The 12,534-nt window shown below is 46.3% G+C and overlaps 1 protein-coding gene across 2 annotated transcripts in view; it reads left to right on the top strand.

Annotated features, from left to right (window-relative positions):
- The window catches only part of LOC137375798 (slit homolog 3 protein-like), a 909,976-nt gene that overhangs the window by 640,209 nt on the left and 257,233 nt on the right, over positions 1-12,534 (top strand). For both annotated transcript variants that reach the window (XM_068043263.1, XM_068043262.1), the window contains one exon: positions 7,182-7,253. In XM_068043263.1, coding sequence (XP_067899364.1) covers positions 7,182-7,253 — 72 coding nt within the window. The remainder of the gene's footprint in view (positions 1-7,181; positions 7,254-12,534) is intronic.

Genomic DNA, 12,534 nt, shown 5'->3' with positions numbered 1-12,534 from the left:
ACCACTTGGAGGAAGCACTGAGGGTGGCAAGGGCATAAAATGTACTTTGGGTGGGGGACTTCAATGTCCATCACCAAGAGTGGCTCAGTAGCACCACTACTGACCGAGCTGGCCGAGTACTAAAGGACATAGCTGCTAGACTGGGTCTGCGGCAGGTGGTGGGGGAATCAACACGAGGGAAAAACATACTTGGCCTTGGCCTCGGCCTCACCAATCTGCCTGCCGCAGATGTTTCTGTCCATGACAGTATTGGTAGGAGTGACCACCGCACAGTCGTTGTGGAGACGAAGTCCCGCCTTCACATCGAGGATACCGTCCATCGTGTTGTGTGGCACTATCACCATGCTAAATGGGATAGATTTTGAACAGATCTAGCAATGCAAAACTGGGCATTCATGAGGCACTATGGGCCATCAGCAGCAGCAGAATTGTACTCAATCACAATCTGCAACCTCATGGCCCAGCATATCCCCCACTCTACCATTATCATCATGCCAGGACACCAACCCTGGATCAATGAAGAGTGCAGGAGTGCATGCCAGGAGCAGCACCAGGCATACCTCAAAATGAGGGGTCAACCTGGTGAAGCTACAACCTAGATCTACTTGCATACCAAACTGCATAAGCAGCATGCAATAGACAGAGCTAAGCCATCCCTTAACCAACGGATCAGATCTAAGCTCTGCAGTCTTGCCACATCCAGTCATGAATGGTGGTGGACAATTCAACAACTAACGGGAGGAGTTGGCTCCACAAATATCCCCATCCTCAATGACGGGGGAGCCCATCACATCAGTGTGAAAGATAAGGCTGAAGCATTTGCAACAATCTTCAGCCAGAAGTGCTGAGTTGATGATCCATCTCGGCCTCCTCCTGAAGTCCGAGGCATTACAGATGCCAGACTTCAGCCAACTCGATTCACTCCGCGTGATATTAAGAAACAACTGAAGGCACTGGATACTGCAAAGGCTATGGGTCCTGACAATATTCCGGCAATAGTACTGAAGACCTGTGCTCCAGAACTTGCCGCACCCCTCGCCAAGCTGTTTCAGTATAGCTACAACACTGGCATCTACCCGGCAATGTGGAAAATTGCCCAGGTATGTCCTGTACACAAAAGGCAGGACAAGTCCAACCCGGCCAATTACGGCCCCATCAGCCTACTCTCAATCATCAGTAAAGTGATGGAAGGTGTCATCAACAGTGCCATCAAGCAGCACTTGCTTAGCAATAACCTGCTCAGTGACGCTCAGTTTGGGTTCCGCCAGGGCCACTCAGCTCCTGACCTCATTACAGCCTTGGTTCAAACATGGGCAAAAGAGCTGAACTCAGGAAATGAGGTGAGTGTGACTGCCCTTGTCATCAAGGCAGCATTTGACCGAGTATGGCATCAAGGAGCCCCAGCAAAACTGGAGTCAATGGGAATCAGGGGGTAAACTCTCTACTGGTTTGAGTCATACCTCGCACAAAGGAAGATGACTGTGGTTGTTGGAGGTCAATCATCTGAGCTCCAGGACATCACTGCAGGAGTTCCTCAAGGTCATGGCCTTTGCCCAACCATCTTCAGCTGCTTCATCAATGACCTTCCTTCAATCATAAGGTCAGAAGTAGGGATGTTCGCTGATGATTGCACAATGTTCAGCATCATTCACGACTCCTCAAATACTGAAGCAGTCCGTGTAGAAATGCAGCAAGATCTGAACAATATCCAGGCTTGGGCTGATAAGTGGCAAGTAATATTCGCGCCACACAAGTGTCAGGCAATGACCATCTCCAACAAGAGAGAATCTAACCATCTCCCATTGACATTGAATGGCATTACCATCGCTGAATCCCCCACTATCAACATCCTAGGGGCTACCATTGACCAGAAACTGAACTGGAGTAGCCATATAAATACTGTGGCTGCCAGAGCAGGTCAGAGGCTACGAATCCTGCGGCGAGTAACTGACCTCTTGACTCCCCAAAGCCTTTCCACCATCTACAAGGCACAAGTCAGGAGTGTGAAACGAGGAATTAAGAGGGCTAAAAGGGGTCATGAAATATCTTTAGCAAACAGGGTTAAGGAAAATCCCAAAGCCTTTTATTCATATATAAGGAGCAAGAGGGTAACTAGAGAAAGGATTGGCCCACTCAAGGACAAAGGAGGAAAGTTATGCGTGGAGTCAGAGAAAATGGGTGAGATTCTAAACGAGTACTTTGCATCGGTATTCACCGAGGAGAGGGACATGACGGATGTTGAGGTTAGGGACAGATGTTTGATTACTCTAGGTCAAGTCGGCATAAGGAGGGAGGAAGTGTTGGGTATTCTAAAAGGCATTAAGGTGGACAAGTCCCCAGGTCCGAATGGGATCTATCCCAGGTTACTGAGGGAAGCGAGAGAGGAAATAGCTGGGGCCTTAACAGATATCTCTGCAGCATCCTTAAACACGGGTGAGGTCCCGGAGGACTGGAGAATTGCTAATGTTGTCCCCTTGTTTAAGAAGGGTAGCAGGGATAATCCAGGTAATTATAGACCGGTGAGCCTGACGTCAGTGGTAGGGAAGCTGCTGGAGAAGATACTGAGGGATAGGATCTATTCCCATTTGGAAGAAAATGGGCTTATCAGTGATAGGCAACATGGTTTTGTGCAGGGAAGGTCATGTCTTACCAACTTAATAGAATTCTTTGAGGCAGTGACAAAGTTGATTGATGAGGGAAGGGCTGTAGATATCATATACATGGACTTCAGTAAGGCGTTTGATAAGGTTCCCCATGGTAGGCTGATGGAGAAAGTGAAGTCGCATGGGGTCCAGGGTGTACTTGCTAGATGGATAAAGAACTGGCTGGGCAACGGGAGACAGAGAGTAGCAGTGGAAGGGAGTTTCTCAAAATGGAGACGTGTGACCAGTGGTGTTCCACAGGGATCCGTGCTGGGACCACTGTTATTTGTGATATACATAAATGATTTGGAGGAAAGTATAGGTGGTCTGATTAGCAAGTTTGCAGACGACACTAAGATTGGTGGAGTAGCAGATAGTGAAGGGGACTGTCAGAGAATACAGCAGAATATAGATAGATTGGAGAGTTGGGCAGAGAAATGGCAGATGGAGTTCAATCAAGGCAAATGCGAGGTGATGCATTTTGGAAGATCCAATTCAAGAGTGAACTATGCAGTAAATGGAAAAGTCCTGGGGAAAATTGATGTACAGAGAGACTTGGGTGTTCAGGTCCATTGTTCCCTGAAGGTGGCAATGCAGGTCAATAGAGTGGTCAAGAAGGCATACGGCATGCTTTCCTTCATCGGACGGGGTATTGAGTACAAGGGTTGGCAGGTCATGTTACAGTTGTATAAGACTTTGGTTCGGCCACATTTGGAATACTGCGTGCAGTTCTGGTCGCCACATTACCAAAATGATGTAGATGCTTTGGAGAGGGTGCAGAGGAGGTTCACCAGGATGTTGCCTGGTATGGAGGGCGCTAGCTATGAAGAGAGGTTGAGTAGATTAGGATTATTTTCATTAGAAAGACGGAGGTTGAGGGGGGACCTGATTGAGGTGTACAAAATCATGAGAGGTATAGACCGGGTGAATAGCAAGAAGCTTTTTCCCAGAGTGGGGGATTCAATTACTAGGGGTCACGAGTTCAAAGTGAGGTGGGAAAAGTTTAGGGGGGATATGCGTGGAAAGTTCTTTACACAGAGGGTGGTGAGTGCCTGGAACGCGTTGCCAGCGGAGGTGGTAGATGCGGGCACGATAGCGTCTTTTAAGATGTATCTAGACAGATACATGAATGGGCAGGAAGCAAAGAGATACAGACCCTTAGAAAATAGGCGACATGTTTAGAAAGAGGATCTGGATCGGCGCAGGCTTGGAGGGCCGAAGGGCCTGTTCCTGTGCTGTAATTTTCTTTGTTCTTTGTTCTTTGTGATGGAATACTCTCCACTAGCCTGGATGGGTGCAGTTCCAACAACACTCGAAGCTCAACACCATCCAGAACAAAGAAGCCCGCTTGATTGGCACACCATCCACAAACATTCACTCCCTCCACCACCGACGCACAGTGGCAGCAGTGTGTACCATCTACAAGATGCAACGTACCAAGGCTCCTTAGACAGCACCTTCCAAACCTGCGACCTCTACCACCTCGAAGGACAAGAGCAGCAGATGCATGGGAACACCACCACCTGCAAGTTCCCATGCAAGTCACACACCATCCTGACTTGGAACTATATCGCCGTTCCTTCACTGTCGCTGGCTCAAAATCCTGGAACTCCCTTCCTAACAGCACTGTTGGTGTACCTACCTCACATGGACTGCAGCTGTTCAAGAAGGCAGCTCACCATCACCTTCTCAAGGGCAATTAGGGATGGACAATAAATGCTGGCATAGCCAGTGATGCCCACTTCCCATGAATGAATAAAAAATAAAATAAAGCTCTGGTTAGACCTACTCTGGGAGTACTGCATTCAGTTCTGGAACAACACCTCAGGGAGGATATGCTGGCCTTGAATGGAGTGGAGTGCAGATTCACCAGAATGATACTGGGGTTAAAAGGGTTAAATTATGAGGACAGGTTGCATTGATGAGGCTTGTATTCCCTTGACTATAGAAGGTTAAGGGGTGATCTAATTGACATGTTTAAGATGATTAAAGGATTTGACAGAGCAGATAAACAGGAACTATTTCCTGTGGTGGGAGAGTCCAGAACAAGGGAGCATAACCTTAAAATTAGAGCTCGGCCATTCAGGGGTAATATCAGGAAGCATTTCTTCACACAAATGGTAGTGTAAATTTGGAACTCGCTCCCCCAAAAAGCTGTTAAGGTGAGGTCAACTGAAAATTTCAAAACTGAGATTGATAGATCTTTGTTAAGGATACGAAGGGATATGAAACCCAAGTGAGTAAATGGACCTGAAATACAGATCAGCCATGATCTAATTCAATGGCAGAAGAAGCTTGAGGGGCTGAATGGCCTACTCCTGTTCCTATGCTATTGCGTCTTGGTACAAGTTTATTTTAACTCCATGATGTGTTAGTGCCTTCATGGAAATCACAGAAATTTACAACACAGAAGGAGGCCATTCAGCCCATCATGTCCATGCCACCCGACATGTCGCTATCTAGCCAAATCCCACTTTCCAGTTCTTGGTGCGTAGCCTCGTGGATTATGGCACTCCAAGTGCATATCCAAGTACTTTTAAGTGTTATGAGTGTTTCTGCCTCTACCACCCTTTCAGGCAGTGAGTTCCAGATCCCCACCACTCTCTGGGTGCAAACATTTCCCCTCAAATCCCCTGCAGACCTCCTACCTCTTACCCAAACCTATCCCCTTGTTTATGGACCTCTCAGCCAAGGGGAATATGGCCTTCCTATCTATTCTATCTGGACCCCTCATAATTTTATACACTTCAATTTGATCTCCCTTCAGCCTCCTCTGTTCCAAAGAAAACAATCCTAGCCTATCCAATCTTTCCTCATAGCTAAAATTCTCCAGTCCACGCAACATCCTCATAGAACTCCTCTCTAGTACAATCACATCTTTTCTATAGTGCTGTGACCAGAATTGCACGCAGTACTCCAGCTGTGGCCTAGCTAGTGTTTTATACAGTTCCAGCGCAACCTCCCTGCTCTTATATTCTGTGTCTTATCTTAAAAGGGCAAGTAACTGTATCCTTCTTGAACACCTCATCTACCTGTCCAGCCACTTTCAGGGATCTGTGGACATGCACTCCAAGGTCCCTCTGTTCCTCTACACTTCTCAGAAGCCTGCCATTTCTTGTGTATTCCCTTTCCTTGTTAGCCTTCCCCAAATGCATTAACTCACACTTCTCTGAATTGAACTCCATTTGCCACTGCTCCACCCACCTGAGTAGTCGATTAATACCTTCCTGCAGCCTACAGATTTTTCCTTCATTATCAACCACGCGGCCAATTTTTTGCATCGTCTGCAAACTTCTTGATCGTACCCTCTACATTCAAGTCCAAATCATTGATTGTATACCACAAAAAGCAAAGGACCTAATACTAAGCCCTGCAGAACCCCACTGGAAACAACCTACCAGCCACAAAAACACCCATCAACCATTACCCTTTGCTTCCTGCCTCTGAGCAAATTTTTCAACTTGTCACTTTGCCTTGGATTCCATGGGCTTTTATTTTCATGACCAGCCTGTTATATTTGACCTAATCCAAAGCCTTGCTAAAATCCATATAGACTACATCAAATGCACTACCCTCATCAACCCTCCTTGTTTCCTCCTCCAAAAATGCAATCATGTTAGTCAAACACGACCTTCCCTTCTCAAATCCGTGCTGACTGCCTTTGATTAATCCATGCTTTTCTAAATGAAGATTTATCCTGTCTCTCAGAATTTTTTCCAATAATATTCCCACCACCAAAGTTAGGCTGACTGGTCTGTAATTACTTGTTCTATCATTTTCTCCTTTTTTAAACAATGGTACAATGTTAGCTGTCCTCCAGTCCTCTGGAACCACCCCTGTAGCCAGAGAGGATTGGAAAATGATGGTCAGAGCCTCTGCTGTTTTTTCTCTTGCTTCCCTAAACAGCCTGAGATACATTTTGTCCCGGTCTGGGGTTTTATCCAGTTTCGAAGATATTAATACTTCCTCTCTAGCTATGTTAATTTCATCTAATGTTTCACACTCCTCCTCCCTGATTGCAATATCTGTATCGACTCTCTCTTTTGTCAAAAAAGGACTGCAGCCTGTATGTTTCCCCATCTGCTGGATGCATTGGACTGTGTGTTATCCTTTGTGTATACTCTGGACCCAAGGCATTATTCCATGCCATTGCCTTTGGCTATTCTGTGTGTTGCACACCTATGTGTTGTTCAGTATGTGACACATTGAACCTTGTACATTTTCCTGTGTATAACACTGTCTGAGTTATATGTGATCCTGGGTGGAATATATACAGGTCAAGTAGACTTAGCCTGGAAGTTACTCTTTCTATTTTTGTTGTTTTCCTGCACTATTGAAACAGTAAAAAAAAGCAAAAATTTCACACCCTCAACTTTCATAGGATGCAATAGATATTCTGTTAACTGTGATAAACTGACACTGTCCAGCCTCCACAATGTAGTTATATTCCCAATGCGTAACACTGTTCCATGTTGAATTGTACATAGAGCCATTGCTTATTGCCATTGATATAATTTTAACGTCTTTTTTTTAAAATAGGACTTTACACGGTAACGACATTTCCACCATCCCTAACGGAGCATTCAATGGTCTAATGTCACTCTCTCACCTGTAAGTAAAGAAGTCGCTGTTTCCTATCCAAAGAGAAATGCTTCTGAAGAGAGTTCTTAAAAATTTGTTCGCTGTTTATGTTCCTGGGAGATTTTAACGTGGCTTTAGTTTCTGAAAGGATGCTTCTTTGGGAATTCCATTGGAATGTTGTACAAGTAATGTCACAGCCTCAACTGAAGGTTTGTGAAATTGAGCCTCAAAGGCAAATTTACCCTTTCAGGGCAGATTTAAGCCATTGATTCTTCTAAACGCCATTTCTGCAGCTGCTGAGACTTTCCACGTTGCAGCAGGTGTGATTTCCTCAACAGTGCAAGCTACAATAATGAGCTTGCGTAGAGAAAGTGTAATTCTTTCTTAAATTAACTTCCTCTGCTGAATTTGTTCGGTGAGCATTGTCAACATTTGGAGCATGGCAGATTTCATAGAAACATAGAAAATAGTAGCAGGAGTAGGCCATTCGGCCCTTCGAGCCTGCTCCGCCTCATTCTCCATGGTACTGGTTGACAATGGGACTCCTCAGTTATGGATCATTGCAGCATGATTGCTCTGTATGCTGAGGGTGAGTTATGGGGGTCAGTTGTCATAAGTGTTCAGAGGCCATGCCAGCCTTCTGTTCACCATGTGGTCCTAGACGTCCTCCAATGCCTGGGCACTTGCCACGTTTAGAGCGATCCTTTCTTTCTCTTCTTCCTCCTCTCCAGGTTTCTTTGTATTATTATGTTGTGTAGGGCGCAGCAGATGATCACAATATGAGACATTCTGTCTGGCTCATATTGGAGGCCACCACTCGACCAGTCAAGGCAATGGAAGCGCATCTTCAAGATGCCAATGATCTGTTCAATGCAGGTTTGTGTTAGTAGGTGGCTGTAGTTGTAGCGCCTCTCCCCATCTGCGTAGCGAAACGGGGTCAGCAGCCATCTCTTGAGGTGATGATCCTTATCTCCCAGTAGTCACCCAAGGACTGGAATTTTACATTGGGCGGGAGGTCCCGCCCACTGGCCAAAAAGTTGGGGGCAAGCCCGCCTCCACCAGGCCTGGGGTGCCACGCTGGCATTTTTCGCTCCCCCAGCCCGTAATTGGCCTTAGGCGGGACTTCCACCTCCTTGCGGCAGTAAGTCTCACCTAATGGAGCTTCCGGCCAATCAGCGGGCCGGCAGCTCTCAGTCCCAGCAGCACTACCGGGAGCGATGACCGCTGCTGGGACTGCACACAGCCAACGACAGCAAGACGGATGGCGGCCTCGCAAAGAAGGTAAGTTTTTGGGGCCTCGCTGGGGACGAACAACTGAGCCCCAGCAATTCAAGGGGGCTCAGTTAGGAGGGGGGTGGTGAGTGTTGTGCAGTGGGGGCAGTTGGGCCATGGGGAGGGGCACTCCATGGGGCACAGGGGGGAGGGGCACTCCATGGGGCACAGGCCCCCCCCCCCCCCCCATCCTGCAAGAGGGCCGCCAGCTTTTAACTGGTGGTGTTCTGGGGGACTTTGCCGTCAGCTCGCCAGCCTAAGGTAAAATACCAGCAGCGGTGGTACGAGGCCCTTAGGTGGCACTTAATTGGCTACTTAAGGACCTTGATTGGCCTGGTACAGGCAGGCCATTTCTCGCCACTGCCCCACATCAAATTGCAGTGGGCATGGGAAGGCGTTGGGAATGGCAGCCCCCCCACTTACTACTCAATTTTACGGTCCCGCCCCCCCGCCACCAGCCTGCTCCTATGGGGGGCTGTAAAAGTCTGGCCAAGTAGTCTGGATGTGGGCCTGAAGAGTTGCTGCACCTGGGACTCTCACAAGATAAAGGAGTCACGAAAGCTCCCTGGGCTGCAATCTTGCCTGCAAGATTCACTTCCTGTGGTCACAGACCAGCTGGACGTTCAGTGAGTGATAGCCCTTTCTGTTCAGGAATCTGACTGGCTGGTCTGTTGGTGCCTTGATGGTGACGTGGGTGCAATTGACGACCCCCTGGACCTAAGGGAATCCATCAATAGCAGCAAAGCCCAAAGATCTCTGTGCCTGCACTGGCCCATCTGTGGCAAAATGGATGTAGCCCCTGCCCTCCTGAATATGGCATCCATAACCTGCCTGATGGTGTGATGAGCAGCTGACTGTGAGATGCCACCTAGATCCTCAGCTGATCCCTGGAACAACCCAGGTTCATAAAAATTCATTGCCTCAGTGACTTTAAAGGTTGCTGGTAAGGGACTGCCATGGGGGCTGCGAGGCCTCAGGTCATTGTGGACTGGAACACGAATGTCCAAGACCATCTGCCTGGATAGGTGCAGCCTCCCATAGCGCTTGCGCTCTGTCGTTTGCAGGTGGCTGACTTTTGGGCAAAACACTCAACTCACTGACTTGGGTAACACCTTCTTTCCTTTGCAGCCCCCCGTTGTGCTCCTCTGGCCTCCTGCTGTCCATGAGGTTGCATCCACTGAAGCTCATCCTGGCTGCTCTGTCCGATGTCAGAGTTAGCTATACCCATCACAGCTCCCTCAGCTGGCACTCGTTCATTCACCAGGCCTTCCCTTGTCAATCCCAGCTCCCCAGTGATGCCAGCGGCCTCATGTTCATCTCCAGATTCCTACCACTCACAACATAACTCTTTCAGCTCCAGGAATGGCTCCTCCGTGGCACTGTTTGAGCATCTGAGCTTTATTCTGCACTTCTAAGATATCTTAAACCACCCTTCCAATAATCCTCACAGCCCCCTGCAGTGTTTATGACTTCCACACCCTACCGTGTTCCAGCCATTGCATTTTCCCTGTTCCCTTCTATTGAATATCACAAGATGTTCCTGACAAACCTTTCAATGAGCTCCTAAATGAGCTCAGCAAACAGTTATTGGGGATGTGCAGGTTTCCTGCTCACCCCCTCCTCCTCCCCTGACCCCTTCCCCCACCCCTCTAACCCCCAGCGTCCGTTTGAAAATTGCTTTGCGTTCTGGAGGAGGCAGGACCCTGTGCCACTTCCCTGGAACACGATTTTCAAATCGCTCCCACACCTGCTCCTGCCCTGACTGGCATTTGAAAATGCCAGCCCATGTATTGGTCGTTTTCATTCAGTTTGCTGGGGTACACGCCCCCTCAACAGATATCCTTGTAGTGGTAGATGCCGTTTACATCTTTTGGTTCCTTTGGTCGTACTTGAATTGTTTTCAACAGTTTATGGCCTGAGCAGTTGTTCTGGAACAGAAAATGTTTCTGTTCATGGCCTGTAGAACAATCATGCTATTGAAGCTTTACCATCTAGCTGGATGGCATATATTTCAGTTCTGATGCAAGGTCACAGACCTGAAATGTTAACTTGGTTTCTCTCTGCACAGATGCTACCAGACTTGCTGAGCATTTCCAACACTTTCTGTTTTTATTGCATATATTTCTTAACCATCTTTCTTTCTTGATTGAATTTTATTCTGCTTGAGCATCGTTCTCAGCTTTCCCACTGGATTGTGGTGACAAGATTAATGAAGTGTCTGGAAATCCTTCCAAAGTCAGGGATTTAAGTTTTGTTTTTGATGCCTTTCTCTGTTTCTGTTATTGTGGGAAGACAGGATGTGATGCATGCAGTTATTTAATCAGTTTTGTCACCTGTACTGTTGATTCCAGTTAAGAAGTTTCGGATCAATGCATCGACTACATAAAGTTCTGTACATTCCTTGTATTCTACTATCAAGCAATACTTTGACTTGTTCTTATTCGTATTCAGCTTCCCAATTCTTCTCTTTTTCCTTTATAGGACTTTTTCCCAACCTTTTGTCATGTTTCTGTCTGTCCTATGCTCAACTTACCTATAATAACTCCCACTCTTTCAATGTCATCTTGTGTCTGTGGCGTAACATGTTGGAATATGTTTGGAGCTGAGTTGATTCCCAAATGGCATTCTGGATGTATATATATCTGCTAAGGGGTTTGGTAGCATAGTGGTTATGTACGGGACTAATCATCCAAGGACATGAGTTCAAATCTTACGACGGCAGCTGGGAAATTTAAATTCAATTAAATAAATCTGGAATGAAAAGCTACTATCAAATTACCAGATTGTTTTAGAATTCATCTGGTTCTAATATCTTTTCTGGAAGGAAATCTGCTGCCTTTAGCTGGTCTGGCCTGTATGTGACTACAGACCCATAGCAATGTGATTGATTCTTAACTGTCCTCTGAAATATTCTAGCAAGCCACTCAGTTGTATTCAAGAAAGCATTACCTTCTCAAGGACATTAGGGTTGGTCAATAAATGCTGGCCTTGAATGAATAAAGAAAAAAAAGGGACTATTAAATGTGTGCAAATTTGACAAGTCTTCATTCATTTGTATTCACCAATAGCCCCAATTTGCATCAAGCATGCTGAAGGTTTTGGGCTTTGATTACTAGGACACTACTTCATCAATTGCCTTCATTTAGTGTCAGTAGTGGCTCAATGGTAGCACCCTCACCCTTGAGTTAGAAGGTACTGGACTCAACTCTCCCTGCAGAGACTCGAGCACAAAATCTATGCTGACACTCCCATTTACAGTATTAAGGGAGTGCTGCAGTTTCAGAGCTGGCTGCTTTCCAATAAGTGCATAAGAAATAGGAGCAGGAGTAGGTTTATGGCCCCTAAAGCCTGCAATGATAAGATATTAAAATAAAGCCCCATCTGCTTTCTTAGGTGGATCTAAAACATCCCATGGCACTATTTTGAAGAAGAGCAGAGGAGTGTGTGCTAGTATCCTGGTCAATATTTATCCCTCAACCAACATCACTAAAGCAGAATATCTGGTCATTATCTTATTGCTGTTTGTGGGATCTTGCTGTGCGCAAACTGGTTGCCATGTTTCCTACTAAAACAGTGACAACTCTTCAAAAGTATTTCATTGGCTGTAAAGTGCTTTGGGATGTCCTGAGGTCATGAAAGACCCTATATTTTTTTCTTTATTGGGTGATATTCTCAAGCTATCTTGAAACAGGCCTCTTATAATCCAGCAGAAAGAAGACTTTCAATCCATCAGCCTGAGCTAGATTCAAACCCTGGTCCCAGAGTTTGAGTCTGAATTGGACATGTTTTCCTCAGAGGTTAAAAGTTAAATATTATTTTACTAAATTCTCACTAGTGTATAATGACAATTAATTAAAATAATTTTTCTTGTGCTTTCCACAATAAAAAAATATAGTTCAATCTGCGAATTGATTGCACCATTAGTTTTCTCTGGATGACATGGATGACTTAGCTGGAAAAGGGTTGTTGTCTGTGACCTCATGGCCCGGCAAATCCCCCACTCTACCATTATCATCAAGCCGGGAGACCAACCCTGGTT

Source organism: Heterodontus francisci, chromosome 12 (assembly GCF_036365525.1).
Source record: "Heterodontus francisci isolate sHetFra1 chromosome 12, sHetFra1.hap1, whole genome shotgun sequence".
Taxonomy (NCBI): domain Eukaryota; kingdom Metazoa; phylum Chordata; class Chondrichthyes; order Heterodontiformes; family Heterodontidae; genus Heterodontus; species Heterodontus francisci.
The sequence above is the reverse complement of the archived record's forward strand: the minus strand, read 5'-3'. Positions and strand labels throughout refer to the sequence as shown.